The sequence below is a fragment of the Trachemys scripta genome, chromosome 1 (genome assembly GCF_013100865.1).
Source record: "Trachemys scripta elegans isolate TJP31775 chromosome 1, CAS_Tse_1.0, whole genome shotgun sequence".
Classification (NCBI taxonomy): domain Eukaryota; kingdom Metazoa; phylum Chordata; order Testudines; family Emydidae; genus Trachemys; species Trachemys scripta.
Genome location: NC_048298.1, coordinates 323,664,214 through 323,690,068, shown reverse-complemented (window position 1 = coordinate 323,690,068; position 25,855 = coordinate 323,664,214). Strand labels below are relative to the sequence as shown.

The 25,855-nt window shown below is 41.5% G+C and overlaps 1 protein-coding gene across 3 annotated transcripts in view; it reads left to right on the top strand.

The window, feature by feature from the left end:
- TMEM135 (transmembrane protein 135) overlaps window positions 1–25,855 on the top strand; it is a 346,732-nt gene that overhangs the window by 118,883 nt on the left and 201,994 nt on the right. For all 3 annotated transcript variants that reach the window (XM_034758994.1, XM_034758995.1, XM_034758996.1), the window contains one exon: window positions 19,660–19,725. In XM_034758994.1, coding sequence (XP_034614885.1) covers window positions 19,660–19,725 — 66 coding nt within the window. The remainder of the gene's footprint in view (window positions 1–19,659; window positions 19,726–25,855) is intronic.

Below are 25,855 nucleotides of genomic sequence, written 5' to 3'. Positions count from 1 at the left end.
TACACATCTCCGAGGTATTGTTATAGGCTCCCTGGTGACTCAGGCATACTTCACTGCACTGCATTGGTTCACATTCAATTCAGTCCATATTTTCAAGGTTGTCTCCGCAACCATGATGTCTAGAAATATAATCTATATGTGTATATATAAAGTGTATTGCATACACATGTTTAAACATACATACATACACACACATAAAACGGAAGCTGAGGTTTTGGAATACAATTATACTGCAAAGGGTGAATTCCAGCGCTGTGGAATCTCAGCGTCCCTGTGGCCCTGATGATGATGCATGTTCACAAAGGGATTGAGTGTTTGACTTCTCAACCTTAATGACATTCTTTTAAAATAGGTTTTATATGTAATTTGATGTGCTTTTGAAAAAGAAAAAAACGAATTCTCCATACAATTGTAACTGTTTCCAGTTCTACTCACCTTTTTGTAAGCCAAAGAGTATTCGGAAGAGGAGGATCATTCTTTGTGTCTGCCCCATCCAGAAGTTCAGTTCTGTATGGCTTGCTTGAAGTAAGATGCTTGGGAGAGAATGATCATTGCCAGTGGAAGGTGGAGTGACTTGGTCTGTGAGCCCTTAGCAACCTTTTCTGAATATACAGACTGCCTATGAGTATTTTCCACAGCTTATAACTTGGTGAAATAAAAATGGTTTTCATGAGGCCAGCAAAAGGCCCAGACCCTCGGGTTGTGCTCCTGCCATATCTCAAAGAATGGATCCAATCCATGGAAGTGTTAGCACTCTTCAAAAATGGTCCATTTTGTTTTTTAATAATGGGAAGTATTAGGCAGTGTTAAAGTAGTGTTAGTTATCACTCTCCCCGTAATACATACAAAATAGATCTTGTGACCTTTGTTAATAATTATCTATTCTGTTTTGGGTGCTTTTGATCTTTAACTGTTTGCCAACATTTGATTTCAAGTGCATAATTGCATATGATACTCCATATCTAAATATGACACCAATGAGTTTTGTCAGTTTACCTCAGAAATAAATTCATCCTTTAACGTACAACCCTAGTCAGACGTCTGTTAAACTAGTCTAGACAGAAGGGAGGCATTTTATAAACTGCATTGAACACAAAGTAGGTTAGTTCTATGTATTCTGTTTCTAATTAGTTCAGAATAATTGTATTTCATACACATGTTTAAACAATACAGTTGGTAAATGAATTGAATATCTGACCCAAACTAGATGTAGTCAGTAATACTTATTGTTCACAACACTGATGATAAATCGCTTGTTTGAGAATGTTTTAATTAGGTTTGTATTGGTTTTATTTATAAGCGTGTGTAATAAATTACAATACATAGAAACTAACCAGTTTAGAGAGGAGATTTTTATTTGATTTATAAATATTGAGGTCTCCTATTTAAAACTGCTTTTACCTTTGGGAAACATAAATGATGAGGTAATCCTCTCAAGAAAAGGTACCGTAGTTGTGAAACATATTAAACATAAATCTTGTAAAGCATATACTAAATGTGTCGAATTGAATCCACTTAACATTCACTATAGCAAAAAATTCTGGTCAATGAAAGCATGTTAATGCCATCATTTACTGTTCCCTTAAATTATTCAGAAATTCTAGATGCATGCTTAGCAGTCAGGGCCAGCTCTAGGTATTTTGCCGCCCCAAGCAAAAAATGTTTTGGCTGCCCCACACCCCAGCCCTGGGCTCTCACCCCCTCACCCGCACTCCCTGCTGCCCCAGCCCTGGGCTCTCCCCCCCAACCTGCAGCCCCTGCCGCCCCAGCCCTGGGCTCCCCCCCACCAGTACTGACTCCACCCGCTCCCCCCTTGCCTCCAGCCGGTCCAGCGCTGGCAGGGTTGGGGTAAGCAGCGGAGCTCCCAGGCCGCGCCTCAGCCCAGGGTCCCTCCAGCCAGGGCTCCCTGCCTCCAGGGCCGGCCAGGACCCAGGAAGGCAGAGCCGGGGGACCGCCCCGGCAGGGGCCTGAGAAGCCAGAGCAGGGTAGTTCCAGAGGGAGTGGAGCCCTGGAGAGTGGGACGCAGGCCCCACACGGCAGCGCCGTGCCTTCTATGGCCCTGCTGCTGCTTCTGGCCGCCCTGCCGCAGCCCCTGGGCACCTCGGGCCGCTTCGCCCAGCCCCAGCTGCGGTGCTGGGGGGCAGCCGCCCTGCGGCACTTGCAGGCAGCTCCGTGTGCCCCGCGGGGCAGCCCCCAGCCCAAGTGTCCCCCGTTCGGAGCCTGCCCAGCCCAGCCACAAGGTGTGGGTGCTGCTCCCCCTTGGGGCGAACCACAGCGGCCCCAGGGCGCCCCCCGCGCACGATGCGCTGCCGGCTCTAGGCTTTTGCCACCGGAAGCAAAAAAAAAAAAAAAAAGTGCCAGAATGCCATCCTTGAAAATGTGCCACCCCAAGCATGTGCTTGGTTTGCTGGTGCCTAGAGCTGGCCCTGTTAGCAGTATGGTATATAGGCTTCTAAATCTGCAGCTCTGATTAATTTTTTTGGTGATGGTGAAACTTATACATATCCATATTATATGATCCAAGACTATTAGAATAATTTGCCCATGTCATTAAAATTTCAAATCTTTGACATTTTCCATGCATTAGCACAGAAGACTAAGTGTTGGAATCTTGGATTTTGTTCCCAGCTGTGCCACTATCTCACTGAGAGACTGTGGTCAATCACTTAATCTTTGTGTGTGCCTCAGTCTACTTATCTATAAAGTGAACCCAATAATATATTATATCACAGAGGTTCTGGGCCCCACATAATCCATGACACAGTGGGAACCTAATTCCACAGCAAGACCCTTAAACTCTGCTGCAGCTTTAATGTACCTGTATGAGCCTCCTTCATTATCATCCCCCTTCTTTCTGTCACTACCGTATAAACTCATTCATCAGTAATTATTTCTGACAATTTTTTGGTGATGTTCTCCAGGAGGGCTGGCTTTGAACTTCTTTTTCCCCAGTGTGCGCCAGGGAAGGGGGTTGTTTTTAGCAGACTTCAGTGTCTTTTTCCTGTCCACAAGCGCTAGTGTGGTGGTGTCCAGGTAGCCCATGCTAACACCTCCCTCCTTCCCATTTATGCTGAGGCAACAGGAGTTTGTACTCAGCTAGAATGTCTTGTTGTTCTGGCTCTCTGTGCCTTGACTGTTGTGTTGTTCTCCAGGTAGGTCAGATCACTAGCTTCCATTTTTGGTCCTCTCCCTTGCTTCCTGACCCTTTGCTGCTTGGCTCCAGGAACCATGATGGGGAGCATGCACTGTCATCCAATTAACTTCCTCATGGAGAAACCTGGAAAACTAGACTGAGCTACAGGAAGGTCCCCACAGGGCCAGGAGACAAAATTAAATGATGGGCATCACCTCTGGCTGTGGCTAGATATTGAGTTCTGTGATAAAAATGTGGCATTCTGTGGCATCTTGGAAAAATACCAGATACTGCAGCTGCAGAATTTCTGAGCCCTCATTAAGCAGTTCATACCTCTCAGTGCTAATGTGTCATGCTCTCTGCAACTCAGGCTGACATCGCTACATCACTTTACTATTGATTCACTCGTTAAGTTTATCTGTGCAGTCATAAAGGCCAGAAATATATATAAATAAATGAAAGTTTAGATTTTTTTAGCAATATTTTGTAGTAAGGAGTAAATTCTGCTGCAAATTCTGCAGCTGTAAACTTACAGGATTCACAGGACTCTGGACTTGCTTGGAGCTTATACAGGGATTTGAGAGCCTTACTTGAATAGCAGTATTGGACTGCAAAGCATATTTTATATATACCTCTACCCTGATATAACGCGACCCGATATAACACGAATTCTGATATAACGCGGTAAAGCAGTGCTCCGGGGGTATGTGTGGGGGGGTGGGGCTGCGCACTCCGGCGGATCAAAGCAAGTTCGATATAACGCAGTTTCACCTATAATGCGGTAAAATTTTTTGGCTCCCGAGGACAGCGTTATATCGAGGTAGAGGTGTATCACTCAGATTTCATCTTTGCTATCTGTCCTTTTTCTCTCTAGAGCCCCACTCGCCCAGCATCTGGACCCCCCATTAAGCCCTCCACACCCAGATCCCCCACTGAGTTCTATTCCCCCCCCCCATCCCCAGACCCCCCCCTGCTGAGCCCCAACCATCACCTGGACTCCCCAGCAGAGTCCTATTACCATTGCACCCAGAACCCCCCAACAAGCCCCTGTGCATCCAGATTCCACCTGCACCCAGATCCCCCACTGAGCTGCCCGTACCCAGATTGCCCCACACAGAACCCTCTCAACCCACACCTGGATCCCCACACACTAAGCCCCTCTACACTTGGATCTTGCCTTGCTGAGCCTGCCCGCCCACACAGGGGTAGGGTCCTGGGGTGTTTCTGGGGCAGGCCTGGTCCTTGTGCTGTGTCAAGTTTGGGTGCAGCCTCACTGCTGAGTTCATGTCCCGTGGGGGGGAAGGGGAGGGAGCTACACAGTGATCTCCCACCTCTGTGCAGCCAGTGGCTTGTGCTCCCCACTGCCATGCTGAAGCCCCCACATTTATTTGATAAATAAAATGTGAATAATTTTAAAATATTGTGTGCAGAATTTGTAATTTTTTGGCACAGAATGTTCTCAGGAATAGCATATATCCAGGACATATTAGAATAAAAATTAGCTTTGAAATATGTCCTATTTAAAATTTTATATCATAAGAAAATGGAAACAGATTTGTATGTAAACATTTTCATAATATATAATTTTGTGGGTTCTTTGAGGTTTTTGAAAGATGAAAGCTTTCCACATTTTACAGACCAGGGCATGTCGATAGAATCCAAGATCTTCAAGCTTAGGGTGAATGGCACAATATTTTGTGGTGTAAGAATGAAATGGATGTAATCTGCACGTGCAGTGACAAATTTCACTTTCTTACATTTCAGTAAAATCACTAAATCACTGTGCATAACTTTCATAAATCTGTCTCCAAGGGTAGGCCTTCAAAGGTAGATTGAAACCACAGAAGATTCCTGAACCCTTATGAACTTTCCTTATCCGCATATTTTTTACATATTTCTTTTTTAAAGACTAGAACTAGAAGCAGATTTTCATAGAGTTTCATGTTGATGGATGCTACTTTTATTTCATTTTTTGTCAACTTAATTTTCATCTTTGGTTTGATTCATGATGCATGTGATAGAAAAACTATATGAAAAATCATGCATTTCTCATATTCATTGGCATGATGTTACAGGTATAACAAAACATGGTATAATGCACTTTCATATTGCATCAGATATGGCATGACAGAACATACATTTCTAAAAACGTACACTTTTCTTCTGGATTCAGTAACTACTAATTTGGCTTAATTCACATTGAAGCCATTCAAACCATCTGCTGATAATTTAAATCCTTAGATAACTCACTAACCCATATCTCTGAACAGAAGTATATTTACAGTATTCCTAAAACCACTGCTTAAATACTGAGATGTATGGAGTTTAAGGCATGCTTCCAATGAACTGAATGAAAACAGATTATAACTTTCTACAGCCCCCAAAAGCTCTATACCTAATTAAACACCAAGCTTTAGCAGTACAGTACTAGGGACATTTTACAGGCTTATCTGTATTTCCACTTGATTATTTCTCTTAAAACTATTGCTTACAAAACATTGTATCATTTCCAAGACTTCCTGTTTTCATTGGTTATCCTTAAACCACTTGGACTGAAATGTTTTTAACACCATGGATTGTACATCATAGTTACAATTGCACATCCTGGCATAGATTTGCATCTTTTTTAATCTGTAAAAAATCAGGGTAATTTATTAAAGACTTCAGTTTAATTGGGAAAAACAAAGTGGTAATTTCTGTTATCCGTGTGGAAAATATGATCTAATTTGGTGCTCATGCAAAAAAAAGTATTTATTGAGAAATATGTTGAATATTTCAAATCAGGATTAAAAAGAGTTATAATATTGGTGTGTCTTTCTTTTACAATTCAAAATAGGGATATATATTAATTTGTTTACGATGATATATCAGCTGCTGGTTTCTTCGTATGAGGATATTGAAGTGTGCACAAGAGAGACTACTAGACATTATAAAACTATTTTATGTGGAAAAACAAGCCTTGACATACTGCCTAACATGCAGAATGTTTCCTCCAGAAATCTCATGCTGAAATAATGAAGTTTTAGAAATGATTTTATGAAGTGGTACATGGTTGAACGACAGAGATTTGTTTATGGGGGAGCAGCACTCTGCATACTTCTTGTTTATCTGATGAATTCTTTGGCTAAAAAAACATCATGTACTTAGGTCTGTTAAAATGGAGTGTTTGATATATCCAGGATTCTGTGCTACTTGTGTTTAAAGGATTTAAGATTAGCCAAGTTTCACGCTCATGTTAGGTCTTGCCATTTGAAACAATACTTTTTTTTTTTTAATGGAAATGCATAGTAGCAGAAAACATTGTGGCGTGAATATTGATATTAGTTATTGTAGTAAAATGAACAACTTAGAATTAAGCAAAAATATACTATCTAATTAAAATGTTTTAATTAAACCATTAGACTGTACTGATCTTTTATGTTTAGTAAAATGCTTCCTTTGACTACCAGTAAGATGTGATCATAATATATTAATATAGCATGCATCTGTTCTCAACCATTGCAGTCACAATACACTAGTATCTATCTTCAAACATTATTGATCAATAATTCATTTTTTCCTAGTTAAAATGGCAGACAAGCCAATAAGCTTTTTTAACTAGGGAAAAATTACTACATATTGTAGTAGTTTAATCTATTGAAATGTTAGAGGATAATGACTGATCCTTTTCTCTTTCTTCTGATTTGGGGGAGAGATTAAAAATTAAGTACTCATATGAATAGGAGCAGCATTTGCAAATATACTATCTAGGATAAAAATTTACAGGGGCTGTCAATCAGTATGAATCTCACCATAGACTAATCACCAGCATGGGTCACAAAGAAACCTCACCTATCATGTAGTATTGCATAGTTACGTAATTTTTTTCTGAAGCAGATAAGTTCCAGTAATAAATGGATCACTGATCTGTTTCAGTATGGCGGATCCCACATATAAAAGAAATGATTACCTGAATGTGGCCTCTGTGTTTACTCCTTCATCCTGGAGTATACCAGAAAGCACATGGGATTTCCATTCTTCCTCTTTCTCTCTTCTGCTGTGATGGCGGTGGTTGTGGTTCTCTTCTCTTCTCTTCTCTTCTCTTCTCTTCTGAAAACCTTGTTCTAGCATTGGTTTCTGTGACTCTCCTTTCCTGGTTCTTCTCCTTCCTTTCCAATTGTTCTTTCAGTATGTCCTTCAAAGGATCCTCCTCATCTTCTTTCCAACGTTTTGTGGGGGTTCCATAGAGCTCTGCCTTTGGTCCCCTTCTCTTGTCCCTTATATATCTTATGTCTGGGTAATCTTATCTGCAAACACAAATTCAACTACCATCTCTGTGCTGACAACTCACAGATCTACCTGTCTCAACTTGGACATGTATGGAATTGTGGTATATTGTGATTTTCCAAGCTATTATGCAGAGTAATAAGATTTCTTTCTTTGGGGGAAATTACAGAAAAATTAGAAAATTATAGCTCCTGACATTTATAAGCATTTATTTTCCTGATCTTAAAAATTGTTTGGTAACTTAAAACTTTATAGAAAAGAAAACATAGATTGATAGAGGATTGAAGAATAAGGAGTTTTCTATTGTCCACCTGCTGACAGCTTTGTCAGAAACTATTAAAAATATTTTTGGTATCAATATTTTATTTATATTGAGAAGTTTTCTGAAATATATTCCTTTCTAAAAGACATACTCTGTTGCAGCCACAAATTACTCGTCCCAACAGTGAACATTTATATACTATGGAGGAATAATTCTCTTCACTGTAGGAATTACTGGGTGAATTTTTGTGGCCTGTATTGTGGAAGAGGTCATAGTATATGTTAATAGTGGGAACACATGGGAATTGAGGCTGAGAGAGATTAAGGTCAAAAATATCCATAATTTTGGGTGCGCAAATTGAGACACCTAATTCCTGATTTTTCAGAATACATAGCATTGTGTAGCATATTATATGTTCAAAGCACAGCTCCTATTGACAGTGAATCAAGTCAGGCACCCAGAAAATGAGGAACACAGAATTAGTGACCATCTGTGAAAGGCTGGGTTAAATGACTTGCCTAGCATCATATAGGAATTCTGTGGCAGGGGCAGGGATAAAATTCAGTTCCCAAGGTTTAAGCATGTCAGGACTGAGATCCCCACTTTGAACTTTAGGGTACAAATGTAGGGGCCTGCGTGAAAAACTTCTAAGCTTAACTACCAGCTTAGCTCTGGTTCGGCTGCCACCATCAATGGATTCCCTCCCTGGGAAGCCTTGAAAAACCCTCACCAAATCCCTGGTGAAAACAAATCCAAAACCCCTTGGATCTTAAAACAAGGAGAAATTAACCATTCCCTTCCTTCCTCCCACCAACTCCTGGTGAATCAGTTCCAACCCCCCCTGGGATCTACAACAGGGAGAAATTAACCATCTCCCCTCCTTCCTCCCACCAACTCCTGGTGAATCAAGATCCAAAACCCCTTTGGATCTAAAACAAGGAAAAATCAATCAGGTTCTTAAAAAGAAGGTTTTTAATTAAAGAAAAAGGTAAAAATCATCTTTGTAAAATCAGTATGGAAATTAACCTTACAGGGTAATCAAACTTAAAGAGCTCAGAGGACTCCCCTCTAGTCTCAGGTTCAAAGTACAGCAAACAAAGATAAACACTCTAGTAAAAGGTACATTTACAAGTTGAGAAAAACAAAGGAAAACTAACACGCCTTGCCTGGCTATTTACTTACAAGTTTGAAATAGGAGAGACTTGCTTAGAAAGATGTGGAGAACCTGGATTGATGTCTGGTCCCTCTCAGTCCCCGAGAACGAACACACTCCCAAACAAAGAACACAAACAAAAGCCTTCCCCCCCCAAGATTTGAAAGTATCTTGTCCCCTTATTGGTCCTTTAGGTCAGATGCCAGCCAGGTTACCTGAGCTTCTTAACCCTTTACAGGGAAAAGGATTTTGGAGTCTCTGGCCAGGAGGGATTTATAGTACTGTACACAGGACAGCTATTACCCTTCCCTTTATAGTTATGACAAAGCATGAGACCGTAATTTCTCTTCCTGTCATCTCCTGCCTCATTCACTACAGACCTTCCAACTTCTGCAACGAATGAGGCAAGGGTCCTGTAGACAACTCTCATTCAGTACACAACCCTGACTCATCTCCAGAGCAGGTCCATCGTGTGTACTGAATGATGAATGGGTTTTATGGAAATGTGACTGTGATCCTATAATTAAAGACACTATCATAATGCAAAAGCAGAAGGGGGGTTTCCTAACTTTTGAGCACTTGACTTTGCAGCCTTAATAATGTTCTTTCAATGTAGATTTTGATATGTAATTTATTAGGTTTTTAAAAAAGCCAACTGAAAATAAACAAATTACATCTTGTTGCATCACAGTGACAACCGCATGGTTCATTAGCAGGTTTGGTACCTTTAGATATACTGCACTGACCTTTGCCATTTGAGTTTGTAACAGATAGCAGTAGTAGGTTATCATCTTGTGTGTGGACCAGCACAAGAGGTGGTTGGGACACTTTGCCGATGGGTTTCACAGAAATTTGCTCACAGCAAAAAAATGGTGGGACTCAAAGATCTTGGGTTCCACTACAGGCTCTAGAAATGAATATGCTTCAATGGGTGCACTCTTCTGCTTGTTTTTCCTGAGGCTTTATCCCTTCTGCCATTTCCCTTCTAACCAATCCTGTCTCTTCCCCACCACTGACTCTTCATCTGAGTCCGATTTCCTCATGTAGCACATTCCCAGTCTCCTTGGCCAGCCAGTCCCAGTGTCCACTACAATTCATAGTCCCCATACCTTCCAGCCTCGGTCTCTCTGTTATAACTCTCAATCTCAGTTCCCGTTACCTGCTCCTTGCTTAGCTGTTCCTAGTCTCCCTGGCAACTCCCAATCCCAATTCCCCCACTGCTCCTGTCTCGGTCTCTTCTCCCTTCCAGACTTTTGTCCCTTCTGCAGGCTATTCAGACAGCTTTCCACCTGGGTGTCAGCAGTAAGGAAGCATTGAGAGCACAGGAGAGACAAGCTCCCTGCTCTAAGTTCTGGTGCCTGGTCCTGGCATGGCCTGGAGCAACCAGGAACTGCAATTGGAAGGGAAAGCTCTGCTCAGAACTGTCCTGGAGCATGCCCAGTGCAGATGGAATATTTGGGAACGTAAGCAGCGAAGCTCTAGCAATCTCTACTGTGCATATGTGAACTTAAGTTTTTCAAAACCCAGATTTGTGTGGTTTTTTCGTGAGGATGGCAGAAGTCACATTTTTTATTTAATTTTTTTTAAAAGGCCACCCGCTGCCAAATTCAAGTCCCTCTTCCAAAGAATGGGGATGCTAGAGTTTCTTAAAGAAAAAGTTGCCAGAATTTTTTAACATGGAAAAAAACATATTTTTCCTTAACATCGTTCTTGGAAGCAGCTGAACAGTTGTTGCTGACATTTAATAAATAAATAAATACATAAATTAAAAAAAGCAGCCTCAGGAAGACATATTGTATGGAAACTGTAAGTCCAAATGTTTAAAGTTTGGCAAAGTTGTTCTTACGGAAACTGTAAGTCCAAAAGTTTTTTAGTTTGGCAAAGTTGTTGATGCATGGTAACTTTAGTATCCTGATAAATTCTGACTTCTGCTTTGCAGAGTCAGTGTGGTGATATTTAAAATTTGTAAAGAATTATGAAATCACTTAATGAGAAGTGAAAGGTTTGTTTTGAAATGTTTATTTCCTTTCATTTAAGACATCCAGTTATTATAGGACAGAGGTCCCCAAACTGTGGGGCATGCCCCCCCCAAGAGGGCACAGAGGAACTTTTGGGGGGGGGGCGGAGGGAGGGACATGGCTGGGCCCAGGCCTGCCCACACAGGGATGAGGAGGGAGGGCCACCCACATCTGCTCCTGGCCCTGGCCCCATCTGCTGACCCCGGCTGTCGGTCCTGGCCAAGGCTCCGCTCCCGGCCCCACCCACAGCTGTGGCCTGAGCCTCTGACCCCTTATCCCTGTCTGCGTCCCCCCTTCCCAGAGTTGCAGGCCCACCCCTGGCTCCGTGGGGGAGTGGGAGGTGGTAGTGGTGGAGAGGGACAGGAGTGGGGGGGAGGGGCGGCGAGGTAAAATGTTTGGGAACCTCTCTTGTAGAATCTCCAAACACAGTTGTTGCATAGCTGAACTGAATGGCTGAGATACTAACTTTAATTTAACAAAATTAATATATTGTGTGAACACCTACCCCCTTACTCTCAAACATTTATCAATCTTTGTCTTTTGTCTAATTGTTACCCTTTTAAATACACAGCTTCTTATTGCCTTCTTTGGGTGTTTTACATAGCAAAAAACCCTATCATTATCTCAGTGACCATGTCATTGTCAATTAGTGAATAGCTATAGGTGGCCTCATTTCCCCCACCCCTATCTGGGTCGGAAACTATGATAGTAGCGTTAATCTTCTTAGTGACACTCAGCACATGAAGAGTGGTGCTCCTATCAAGAAATCTATGGTGCCAGATTTGCAAATGCTGTGAATTTGCTCCTTGTTTCTGCATGGCTTTGACATCTGGTCTTAGCTGTGTGAGTACAAGTGTATTAAAAGAGAGCTCATACTAGCAGAGGTGAAAGGGAAGTCACACACACCAGTGGTTTTCAATAGAAACAAAGGAAGCTTAGCTGTATTGACAGAATGCTCTATTTGAGTGAAACATCCTTAAAAATGTTGGTGGCAAGAGCTGATGAAAGAAACCAATTCTGAGGCATACAAAAGGTTGTGTGGGGTTCTCTCACCCCTTTATTCTTTGAGAGGATGAAGAAGAATGATCAGATTTTGGATTTGCTATGGATTGTTGTGGGTGGAAATGAGCTAATAAATTCTGAAGTCCAGTGTTCTGGAGCTGTTGCATTCATTTACAAGGAGAAAAGACAGTACAACACAATTGAAAGCTCTTCCATAGATCTACTTCTGCTTCTTTAAATAAAATGAAAATAAACATGTATATACTAAGCTATTATATATATATAATAGAGGTTTCGTCTGCAGACAAGAGGAATAGTAGATTATTCTGAATATATGCCATGTAAAAAAGTACATCAAACTTATGAGATACTGTTGTCTTTTACTTGAATTTGTGTAGTGGATATCCTGAAACACAGCGGTAAGAAAACAGCAAATCTGGTAGTTCTTTCAGCATTGAGCTACTTACTGTATCAATCACTGTGCATTACTATGTAAAGTCACCAAATTAGAAATAAATATAGCTGAGATACTAACCATTTTTGCTTAATTACTTTTCGTGTTATGAATATATTTTATAGTTTGTCCCTGTTTTTGTTTTTTAAACTGTAGCTTGCTAAACTTTCTTTCTCTCTCTCTCTCTCTCTCTCTCTGTGTATATATAATCTACCCTTAAACATAGACTTTTTGTGTTCATGAACAGACCCATTTTCTATTGAAAAGCCTACATTCATTATAGACAGTTTAAATAAAAGCCCACTACCCTAAATTATGTGAAAGGCAGGATACTTCATTTCAGAACAAATAAATTATGGAAGATGATGTTCAAGTGTGAGTCCACATTTGCAAGGAGTAAATTTATTCTCATATCGGATCACATCCCAGATATAAGTGTAAGAACATGTCACACTGGTGAGGTGCTTCGTGTTTCTTTTCTTTCTACAAAATCCACCAGCCCAGAGGCACGTGACTAGAAATATTTACCAGTGCTAAACACTTTTCCACAGATGTTTCACTTGCATGATTTTCCTCTTCTAATAAGGTGCATAGGCAACGCCATGCAGTTCATTCACTTTCTGAAAAGTCGGTAGGCTCCAGTTATTTCAGATATGTGTGTGAATTGTCCCTACTAACTAGGCAAAGGAGGAGATAATCATCACAAACAAAAACTAATCTTAAGAAAAAAAGAAAAGAAAAGAAAAAAAAAGATTCTTCTTCTAGTAGTATCCCTACGGGTGCTCCACTCTAAATGCATTAGCACCCCCTGTGCCCTTGATCAAGGATTTCTCATAGCAGTGTCTGTTCGACCTGTGCATGCATGTTAATCAGCCTTGTGCCCTGTCCCATTGTCATATAACACTGCACAGATGAATCTCCCCTAGTTCCTTCCCAAGTGCCTCGGCCTGAGACAGAGCTCTAGCAGTTGTTCTTTTGAGATCTCAACTCTAATTCTCTTTGCTCATAGTTAGCACTAGTGTTTGTGTTAGTTTTTTCTATAATCAAGTTGCTTTTATTTGAGTCGTCAGCCTTGTACCAGTGCTCCTTGTGGTACTGCAAGAGTTCCATTTTTCCTGAGACCTGGTTGTAACTGAGACTCCCGATTCTCTGCTCCTAGGCTCCGATGTTCTCTCGGTACCGAGGACATCCTGATCACTTGAGGTTCGCCTGGTACCAGTTATTGCATCTCAGATCTCCCCAGCACTGCACCGTCCTTCAGTGAACTTGAGGAAGAAGATTCTGTTGAGGACCTCACTTCAGTCTCACTAGTTAGTCCAGGGCTGCTCTCCTCACTGCTTCAGAGGTCCCTTCCCAGAGGCTTCTGGTGAAGTTGCCACTGCTCATGGCCCACAATTACCACCAATACCTCGGTGGTATGAGCACCCTTTGGTGCCTCCTCCTTTGCTGTATTGGAACCCTTGGGTGACTTATTGCCAACAAATCTTCAGAGCATCCAGTGCTACCACTCCTAGAGAGGAATAACCAGCATCACCTGCTCCCCCCAGGAGATTTCACCCTCAAGAGGAATCTTTTGAGGCGCAAGAGACTAGAGCCGATGAAGAGGTTTCGTCTGCAGACAACATCTTCTCTTCATCTCTGGATGTAGTCATGCCTGCTACCTCTTCCTTGGCAGATGATTTTAAATAATCAAGAGAATAGCAGACTCCTTGCAGATTCCACTCAAGGAGTTTACAGAGTCTCCTTATAAGCTTCTCGATATCCTTCGCTCACCTTTATCAGCCCACGTAGCCTTACTTGTCAATGAGGCTCTTTTAGCAAAGATCTTTTGGCACACTCCAGCTTCTATTCCACTGACATGGATAAGAGCAGACAAGGAGTGTTACGTCCCAGCAAAGGACTCAATGTTTTTATTTTCCCATCCCTCACCTAATTCTTTGATAGTGGATGCAGTGAATGAACGTGATAAAGACCACAAGTGCTTTGATCTACTAGGAAGAAAGTAGCACTACCAATTATCAGGCTTTGATGGCAAGGTATAGCCATGACAACTACTTCAAATTAACCTCCTTCATCGACCACCTACTGGTGGAACAGAGGGAGCAGTTTCAAGCAATTGTTGAGGAGGGCCAACTGCTGGCCAGGACAACCTTGCAAGCCTCCCTCGACACTGGTGACACCGCCGCTCATTCAATCACCATAGTGATGGTAATAGGAAGAGCCTCCTTGTTCCAGCTCTCCGGTTTCCTGAAGGAGCTTCAGACCATGGTTAAGGATCTTTATTTTGATGGATCTAAGTTGTTCACAGATACTACACAGGAGTCTGTATGAACACTGAAGGATTTTAGAGCGACTTTGCATTCTCTTGGCATTTACACCCCTACATTCAAGAGAAAGCTAAGCAAATCTCAGATACTGAAGTGTCTCAGCCCATTGAATTCCTTCCCTCCTAGAGGTCATATGAGCCATGCCAAAGAAGACAGAGGTTTCAGAGAAGGAAACCATCCACTTCTCAGCCTCCCGTCTCTCACCCGTCTATCTCCAAGCTGCAATTTTGATGTGTTGGTCCTCATCCTCTTCCATTGCATCAATTCACCAGCCTTCCTTCCACCGGCAACCTTCACACTGCAAGTGAGCCTGGGATTTGATCACTACAGACAAATGGGTCTTGGAGATCGTCTCCACAGGTTACACAATCCACTTTACTTCACTTCCACCAATGAACCTCCTTTCCTCGTCCCGCTTCAGGGACCCCTCTCACGAGAGCATGCTTCATCAAGAAATAGGTGCTCTTTTGCACTTGGGAGTTATAGAACAGTCCCCATGCAGCACTGAGGGAAGGGATTTTATTCAGGTTACTTCCTGATACCAAAAAGAGTGGAGGTTGGAGAGCCATCCTAGATCTGAGACTACTCAACGCCTATGTGAACGTGCAGAAATTCAAAATCGTGACTCACTACCTTAATTCCCTCACTAGAGCAAGGAAATTGGTTTTCAGCCCTTGACCTTGAACATGCATATTTCCACATCACTATCCACCCATCCCACAAATGATTCCTCCATTTTATTGTTGGCCTGGACCAATTCCAATATCGTGTGCTCCCCTGTGACGTTATTGATATAATCTGGGACCATATAGATCATTGTTGCACCCAAGGTCCTGTAGTGGCACGCAAATCTTGTATAAAGGGGGTCAAATGGGGTGTCTAAGACAAGGTTCTGGTTTACTGGTTATGATTATGCTGTCTATATGTGTGTATCAATTTTGTAGTTGAAGTTATGAATATTGGCTCTATACTGTCTGTATTTCAAACTTATGCTATGCTGCTGGGTGACATCCCAGACAAACTGGTGTTAGCTCTGCCTAGCCTGCTTGATGGCCCATTAAGGACCATCAGCTATACAATGGACCCATTGAGAGAAGGCAAATATGCCTTGAGACTCAGCAAAGTATGCAGGAACTTGCCCATGTGACTCCAGACTCCATTTTGCTGTAATTTTCCACAGTAAGAACAAAGAGGTGTTCTTACACCTGGAAAAGACTATATAAGGCTGATGCCTCATCTCCATCTTGTCTTCAATCCTGCTTCATACCTCTGGAGGAACTTTGCTACAAGCTGAAGCTTTGAACAAAGGACTGAGGACCCATCCCAGCTGGGGATGTATTCCAGAGACTTGATTTGAACCTGCAGTTTATTCTATCGCTGCTGCAAGCCTGAACCAAGAACTTTGCCATTACTGTATGTAATTGATTCCATTTAACCATTTCTAACTCTCATCTCTATCTTTTTCCTTTTATGGATAAACCTTTAGATTTTAGATTCTAAAGGATTGGCAACAGCGTGATTTGTGGGTAAGATCTGATTTGTATATTGACCTGGGTCTGGGGCTTGGTCCTTTGGGATCAGGAGAACCTTTTTCTTTTACTGGGGTATTGGTTTTCATAACCATTTGTCCCCATAACGAGTGGCACTGGTAGTAATACTGGGAAACTGGAGTGTCTAAGGAGATTGCTTGTGAGACTTGCGGTTAGCCAGTGAGGTGAGACCGAAGTCCTCCTAGTCTGGCTGGTTTGGTTTGCCTTAGAGGTGGAAAAAAACCCAGCCTTGGGCTGTAACTGCCCTGTTTGAGCAATTTGTCCTGAACCTCAAATGGGTTCCGCAGAACCGCATTGTCACATCCCCTTTGGCCTATCATTCACCTTGAGGTCCTTTTAGAAGGTCATATTGGTGTAGCAGCACAGCTCTGCAGAAAAGGTATTTTAGTATTGCCTTACCTGGATGATTGGTTGCTAACAGGCTGCTCCCTAGAGCTGATGTCTTGGGCAATTTCCAAGGCCCCAGGCCTCTTCTGCCAATTGGGTAAAATCCATCTTGGCCCTAGGACAGACCCTAGAGTTTATGGGGACACATCTCAGTTCAATAACAGAGAAAGCCTACCTTCCTTGGCACAGGTTTGTGGCTCATTTCTACATAGCAAACACGGTTCAGCTCAGCCCACAAACCGTGGTCGGGAACTGCATTCAATTACTAGGGCACATGGCGGCCACCGCCTTCATGATGGAACATGCCAGTCTTTGAATGCGCTGCCTCCAAAGATGGTTCAGAACCATTTTTCATCTACTAGACACAGTCTAGATATGCTTCATTCCATACCCATCTTCGTGAAACAATCCCTCAGCTGGTGGAAGGACTGTCGCAACTTCTGCCCAGGAGTTCCATTCACATGTCCTCCCACAATGGTCATTGCAATGATGGATGCCTCTCTACTAAGGTGGGACGCACATCTAGATACTAGTACGATCCAAGGCAAGTGGATGTTGCCAGAGACGATGCTACATATCAATCTCCTGGAGCTCAGAGTTTCAGATCCACCTGTCTCCAATTCCTATGACTAATCAAGGACGAACACATACATATAATGACTGACAATATATCGTTAGTGTTTTACTTCAACAGCCAGGGAGAAGTAAGATCCCTCTCCCTTTGCACTGAGGCCATCAGACTCTGGAAGTGGTGCATACAGAATCACATTACTATCACAGCTGCCTATCTTCCGGACATTCAGAATGTGACTGTGGACGTGCTCAGCAGACACTTCTTTCAAGACCCCGAGTGGGAAATAGATGCCAACATATTACATCACATATTTCACCAATGGGGTACCCCCCAGATAGATTTGTTTGCCACAGAGGCAAACAAGAAATGCACCCACTTCTGTGTCACCAATGCTTAGGGGATGCTTGTCACTTTCAGTGGTCGTCGACCCTACTAATGCTTTCCCACCGACACCCCCATCCACCCCCAATAGCCAAAGTTATGTTCAAAATAAAGGAGGATAGAGCCAGGGTCATTTTAATAGACCTGACCTGGCGCAGGCAAACATTGTATCCTTATTTGATACAGCTGTCTGTATGCCCACCGATCACTCTCTGCACTGCTCCGTATCTCCTGTTGCAAGAGTGCAGGAAGATTTTTCACCCCAATCTTGCGATGCTTTGTCTTAAAGCATGGTTAGTCAATGGCTCATGATAATGGAGATAACCTGCTCAGAGGATATAAAAAGAGTGTTATTACACAGCAGGAAACAGTTTACTCGCTACATGTATTCTCAAAATGGTTGCGTTTTGCCAGTTGGTGTGACAGCAGACTGCTTTCACCAATGACCACATCGCTTCCAGATATATTAGACTACACCTTGCCTCTGAAAACCTGCGGTCTATCATCCACCTGGCGGCCCTCATGGCTTTTCAACCCCCAATAGAGGGCTATTCCATCTTTACCCAACCCGACACCAGCAAGATTCCTCTGAAGGCTGGGGAACTTCTATCTACTGGTCCAACATCCTTCCCCAGTATAGGACCTCAACCTGGTTCTTAAATGCTTCACAAGCCTACCCGTTGAACCTCTGGCTACTTGCTAATTGTTGCATTATCAATGAAGACAGTATTGCTGATAGCCATCATGTTGGTGCAAGGGGTTGGTGAAATATGGACCCTGATGGCCTATCCTCCTCCCCCCCTTCACAGTGTTTTTTTTTTTTAAATACAAAGTCATGCTCTGGCTCCACCCCAACTTCTTACCTAAGATCTCTTTTGAATTCCATCTCAATCAGCCCATTCACTTGCCTATCTCCTATCCAAAACCACATCTGAATCCCCAGGATGCACTGTTGCATATCCCGAATGTCGGGAGAGCTCTGGCCTTCTATCTAGACAGAAAGAAACCTTTCAGAAAGGTCGACAAGTTATTCGTCTCGATAGCAGACAGATCAAAGGGGTCGGTAATCTCAATGCAGTCTGAAAACTGTAAGTCTCTGGTTAAACTCCTGTTACCAGTCTCATAACACTGAGCTGCCCTTACTCATATGTATCCATTCTGTAAGATCTATTGCCACTTTCACGGTCTTCCTCAAAAACATACTGATCATCAAAATCTGTAAAGCCACTACATGGGCTTCTATACATACATTCTCTGAATACCATGCAATAACTCACAACTCCACCTCTGATACAGTGTGCAGCTCAGCTATACTTTCTGCTGTACTGGATTGAAGTCTGAAGCCCCCTTAACGGGTACTGCTCAGTAGTCATCTAGCATGAAGCACCTATAAGGACACTACTTGAGGAAGAAGAAATGGTGACTCACTCTGTGCAGTAGGTATGGTTCTTCAAGATGTGCCCCTATGGGTGCTCAACTACCTGCCCTCTTTTCCCTCTGCTTTGGAGTTTTCTGCCGTTAGGCTTCATGATAGAGAAGGAACTGCGGACAGTTCGACCACGTAGCACTATATGACAATGGGACAGGGCAAAAGATTAACACACATGTGCAGGATGAATGGACACTGCTTTGAGAAATCTCTGACAAAGGGCATGGGGGAGCACTAGTGCATCTCGAGTGGAGCTCCCATATGGGAACACATCTCAAAGAACCACAGTTACTGCACAGGGTGAGTAACCATTTCTTCGGCCCAAAATTGTGCTCCTTGGCTTCCCTACTGTAAGTCCCCATTTTGTGACGTCACTACTACCAAGGAGCTAATAAGGACTCAGATACTATAAAGCTTCTTCATTACTTTACACTCATATTACTAAAACTTTGAAAACCCTGACGACATAAATAAAATGGCACATATGCAGGGATTTCAGCCTAAAGATGTGTTCTGGACTATCTCTTTTGCTTGATATCCCTTGAAAGAAGGTTACCATGTAGGATTTTTTTCTGAATATTCATATTTAAATGGTTGAGTAGTAAAACAGTTAATAAACTTGACTTACATTTTAGTCATAAGTGTAATAGCTGAACAATAATAGTCATCATTACTATACTATATTGTCTTTTCAAAATAACAATTTTTTATTTTTATACGCAGGCCACGGAAACCCTTTTTCGAATGGGGGTAGCAAGAGGAGCCATTACACCTTTAAGGCATGGAGAAGTAAGATTGAATGTCTGTTTTTTGCATATATGATGTAAAGTTTTATTTATTTTTAATTTAATATTTTGTAAATTCTTAGGATATATTTTCAGATAACTGAAGAGTTGATAGTCTTGTAGATAATGTGTCTGTCTGCTTTACAGTTTGTTGCAAATGAGTAGAGAGCCCAGATCCTGTGCATTGGGGAAAGGCATGTTCTTTATATTTCATTTTACATTGAATCATGATGCAGTGCTGTAATCTAGGTGACTCACTGGAGGATACTTCTAGCCCTGATGATTCTTTACTGAACGTTCTGAGGAGGGAGCAGGGTCTTGAGAAATTAACATGGGTTTGAGTTTTAGAAGTTCCTGGTTCTGTGGATGGGTGGCTACGGGCAAGCCACTTCATATGTTTGTCTTTGTTTCTTTACTACCTCACAGGAATATTATGAGGGTTAATTAATTAATGATTGTGAAGTACTTTGAACATGTAAAGTATGATTGTTATATTGTTCATATCTGCTTGTGTCTGTATGGGATGGTTTTTTTGTTTGTCCTTTTGGTTGACATACATGGAGACACTATTATTTGCATTCTGCTGATTAAGTCGCTCTCAATTCCATGGAAAATATTGTAGTCAGTTATGGTATTCTTCAGTAATGATCCAAACTACATATTGCAACTATTGTGAGTTGTAGTATTTTGGGTCATTACTTTAGAAAACTCAAGTGTATTGTTATGGCTACCTGATTTCATCATATTGTGTGTTGATTTTAAATGCAAAATGTTTGTCTAGTTGACCCAGCACTTGCTGTACATTGCCAGTCATGTTATAGCATATATTCTCTTTCTGTGCTACTGAAATTACCTTAATTTCTCCCTATTTAAGTGGAGTAGAGTACCTGTGCATCGGAACAAAGGTTTCTGCTTTCCTCTGGCCCAGTTTTTTTATCTTGAGAGCCGATTTTGCTATTGCAGTTCTGAACATGGGGTCCGTTATGCTTTTTCTATACTGCTCTTCACCCTTCTCCGCAATTGGTCACTATCAGTGTGTCTACACTTCGGGATAGAGGTGTAATTTCCAGCTCAAGGGGACATATCTGGGCTACCTCTGGTCAAGCTTATGTGCTAAAAGTAGAAGTGTAGCTGTAGCAGCATGTGCAAGAGGAGGGGCTAGCTGCCCGAGTAAGTACCTAGCATCTCAGATGGGATTGTTCTCAGGGCAGCTAGACCCTCACGCTACCACTGCTACACTTCTATTTTTAGCACGCTAGCTTGATCAGAGCTAATGCGGGTATGCTTCCTTGATCTGGAAATCACACCTCCATCTTGAAGCACAGGGTAGGAGATATGGTGCGCTCTCCAGCAGGATGCTATGTATGGAATATATGCAACACTTCCAGCTTCTCTCCACGTCTTCGAAGACGGTGTCTTGAGAGACGCGATCTCTGGGTGTTTCTTAAGAAAGCACAGAGCACAGTACACTAGGCTGTTCATTCGGGTGTACTTAGTTATACGTGTTAGAATGAATGTTGCTCTAATACTAGTAAAGTAGAAATGTGGTTTGCTTGAAATGATGATTGTGGAGAATTCATGTTGCTTTTTAAAGAGTTATTAACTAAATCTTGCAGTTTTAAAAAGTGGACTAAAACAAACAATTATATCTTTTTATGAGCATTATGGTGGTGGTATGAATGTCAGTTCTAAATCACTTCCTCTGATACAACTATTTTTACCTTGTTGATTTAAAAAAAAAAGTCCTATTGCAATGTTACATTCACAGATCATAGACCAATGTGGAGCAGGAGCTCTTTTGAGCCATTTACCTTCTCCTAAAATTACTCTACGGAAAACTAGTAGTACAGGCATTACAGTGGGCAGCCAGGATGGGTATTTGGCTTTTGCTGCTCTTCCAGATCTGAATGTTTGTTTTTCTAGAACTATCTGCTTATTCTGTGCTTTGCGAATAAGATTATTGTTCCTCTATTGTTTTACTATCCTTCTGTTTGAATTGAAAGTGTTCCTGCTTCCCAATTTCCCAGCAACTTCTTCTTCTATGATCAGACCTTCCAAAGCATTGATTTCTCATAGACATTTATGCTAGGACAGGGACTGTGAATTGAATACACATACTGTCAATTTATATATCAAACTAAAAATGTTTGATCTATTATTGTCGCTTGTAATACCTAAGTTGACTATAACTAAGATTAGAAGAAAAATATTTTTTTCACTTTACTTAGAGCTGTTGACAGCCCTTTCGTGAAAAGCCACTTTCCTTGTTTCCTCTGTTGTTTGTGACTATCTTTCACAAAACTGGAAAAAGAAAAATATTTGTAAATAATAAAAGAATGTGATTCTAAACCCTCAAATCCTGGCTATGGAAGTTGAGGCAGATATAGTACCTTAAAATGCTTTAAACGCAGTTTTTGAAATTGCCTAGATTCCAAGTTGCCTATGTCTCTTCCTTGGTGGAGAAAACCTCTGATATGCCTGAATTTGTGATGGAAATTAAATGTCAGCCCTAATCAATGCAGGCAAATATATGTGAATTGCCACAGTGCTTCCTCTGATCTATGTGACTTTGCTTGATCCTCCTTTATTTGATGGAGGAATAAATCCACCATGTCAAAGACCAGAGACAGGGAACATATAACACTGGTCTACAATTTTTGAGACGTCGTCTGCTTCAGAGATAAAATGTGCTATTTATTATGTATTTTGATGTGCTGAATTCAAATATGACAATTAAAACAACTGATTGGCTACTGTTTGTAAGATATTTAAGTTTTTACATTTTATGTCTATGTATATTGTGTAGATAGTAGAGTTTTAATCATAAATTGTAAACCTAGGTCTTTTCATGTGTTTATGGTTGCTTTACACGATAATATTTCACCTGTCCTGTTTATGTAACACTTTAAAAATCAGCAAAAGGGTTATATAAATAAAATTTATTATGAAACAAAAGGCAAAAATCTATTCTGTACATAGTTTAGTCCTATTCAGTGTCTACTCGGCGCTTCTTGGCTTGTCTCTTGTATTCATTAAATGGAGCATCTCTTGTCACTGTCCAGCAATAGTCTGCAAGCATTGATGGGCTCCATTTGCCCTGATAGCGTTTCTCCATTGTTGCAATGTCCTGGTGAAATCGCTCGCCTTGCTTGTCGCCTCACTGCTCTGCAGTTCGGTGGAAAAAAATCTAGATGAGAGTGCAAAAAATGTATCTTTAGTGACATGTTGCAACCAAGGCTTTTGTATGCCTTGAGGAGGTTTTCCACCAACAACCTGTAGTTGTCTGCCTTGTTGTTTCCAAGAAAATTCATTGCCACTAACTGGAAGGCTTTCCAGGCTGTCTTTTCCTTGCCACGCAGTGCATGGTCAAATGCATCATCTCGAAGAAGTTCACGAATCTGAGGACCAACAAAGACACCTTCCTTTATCTTAGTTTCACTTAACCTTGGAAATTTTCAACAGAGGTACTTGAAAGCTGCTTGTGTTTTGTCAATGGCCTTGACAAAGTTCTTCATCAGACCCAGCTTGACGTGTAAGGGTGGTAACAAAATCTTCCTTGATTCAACAAGTGGTGGATGCTTTTCCCCCCAGGCTCCAATGACTGTCGGAGTGGCCAGTCTTTCTTGTTGTAGTGGGAATCTCTTGCACGATTATCCCATTCGCAGAGAAAACAGCAGTACTTTGTGTCTCCAGTCTGCAGACCAAGCAAGAGAGCAACAACCTCAAATCGCCACAAAGCTGCCACTGATGTTGGTCATAGTTTATGCACCTCAAAAGTTGTTTCATTTTGTCATAGGTTTCCTTCATATGGACTGCATGACCAACTGGAATTGATGTCAAAACATTGCCATTATGCAGTAAAACAACTTTAAGACTCGTCTTGGATGAATCAATGAACAGTCTCCACTCATCTGGATCGTGAACGATGTTGAGGGCTGCCATCACACCATCGATGTTGTTGCCGGCTACAAGATCACCTTCCATGAAGAAGAATGGGACAAGATCCTTTTGACAGTCACGGAACATGGAAACCTTAACATCACCTGCCAGGAGATTCCACTGCTGTAGTCTGGAGCCCAACAGCTCTGCCTTACTCTTGGGTAGTTCCAAATCCCTGACAAGGTCATTCAGTTCACCTTGTGTTATGAGGTGTGGTTCAGAGGAAGAGGATGGGAGAAAATGCGGGTCCTGTGACATTGATGGTTCAGGACCAGAAGTTTCATCCTCTTCCTCTTCCTCGTCTGACTCAAGTGAGAATGATTCTGGTGCATCAGGAACCGGCAGTCCTTCTCTGTGGGGTACTGGGCGTATAGCTAATGGAATGTTTGGATAATGCACAGTCCACTTTTTCTTCTTTGACACACGTTTCCCAACTGGAGGCACCATGCAGAAGTAACAATTGCTGGTATGATCTGTTGGTTCTCTCCAAATCATTGGCACTGCAAAAGGTATAGATTTCCTTTTCCTGTTCAACCACTGGTGAAGATTTGTTGCACAAGTGTTGCAGCATATGTGTGGGGCCCACCTCTTGTCTCGATCTCCAATTTTGCATCCAAAATAAAGCTGATAGGCTTTCTTAACCATAGTGGTTATACTGCGCTTTTGTGATGCAAAAGTCACTTCACCACAAACATAGCAGAAGTTATCTGCACTGTTCACACAAGTACGAGGCATCTCTGCTCACTTTGGCTAAACAGAAATGTGTCCCTTTGCAAAATCAAACACTGACAAATAAGAGAGCATGACACTGTATGATTTCTAGAGCTGATATAGGGCAATTTGTTCAGCAGAGTGATGTAAGCTTCGTTATGATTGCATCATCCATGACTTCTAGGAATAACATGATGCAATTCATATCATGGATGACGCAATACCAGCTTCAGATTGCATCATTCATCGTTTTGCCTAAAAAGCAAGTACTGTCCAAACCCAGTCATAGATTTATTCATAGATCTAGTCAAAGATGTATTTTAGTCATTTCTGGTTTAAATTGAGATCCCTTCCCATTATAACTCACTTATCCTCCGCCGTTCCCAAGTCAAGGGTCGTATATACTGACCCAATAGCATATCTTGAAAATTAGAGCCAATCAACAATTTTAAGCACCATTTTCGTTGTCAGTGACCCAGAATTAGTAAAGTATTTTGGCTGTAGATCAGTGTAATTTAAGTATGAATGTACCCAATATTTTTAAGGGTAAGGATTATTTGAGTGAGTGAAAATTCAGTTCCAGGGGCCCACTTACATTTAGGCATTTTCTATATGCTTATTTTTATAGGAAATCTCCAGACATTTCCAGCAGGAAGTTTTAGTTGCTCTTCCACTTGTCTGTTGGGTTTTGCCTATACTTTGAAGTCATCAATCAGTCATCAACAACTGATTAGCAGTAGCACTGGTGCAAACTCCAGAAGTAAACAAAGACAATGCAAATTACAGCTTTTCAAGTTCCATTGAAAGTCAGTAGGACTTATGCTTTTAAGGCCCAGATACAAAAAGGTATTTAAGCACCTAACTCCTAATGACTTCAGTGAGAGTTAAGTGAGAATCTGGGCCTAAGTCACTTTTGAAAATGGGATTTGGGCTCCTAAGTCATATAGGTGCTTTAATTTTTTATTCTGCAGTTGCCTTGAAAGTCAATGAGACTTAGGCACCTTTGGAAATTTTACCCAAAGTCTTATATATCATGTAATATAACCAGCTTCCAGAAGTGAACCAAATAATATTACAGCCATGTTCATTTTGAAGTTCAGAGACTGCCTATTCATTGAAGTCAAATAATATTACACAAAACAATTTAAATATTTTGTGTTTATTTGCAGTATTGATAGCTGATAGTACTTTTTTTTTTTGGTGCGAAATTGGGATTCAGAGGGAGAAAAGAAGAGGATAGAATGGACAAGACAAACTTAAATAGACATCTGTAAAATCTTAGGGCAATATGCAGCTGCTAGATTATTTGCTGCCAAATAATGAAAACAGACCAATGGACCGTGTCTGGCAAATGGATATATGAGAGGATACTTTTAAATGACATGCAAATGAAGGTCAATTGTTATCTTACAAAGCAGTTAAATTTTCAACAAATTTATTTAAAATTTTTCACATGGGCAGTTTTGGCAGAATTTTAGCTAATG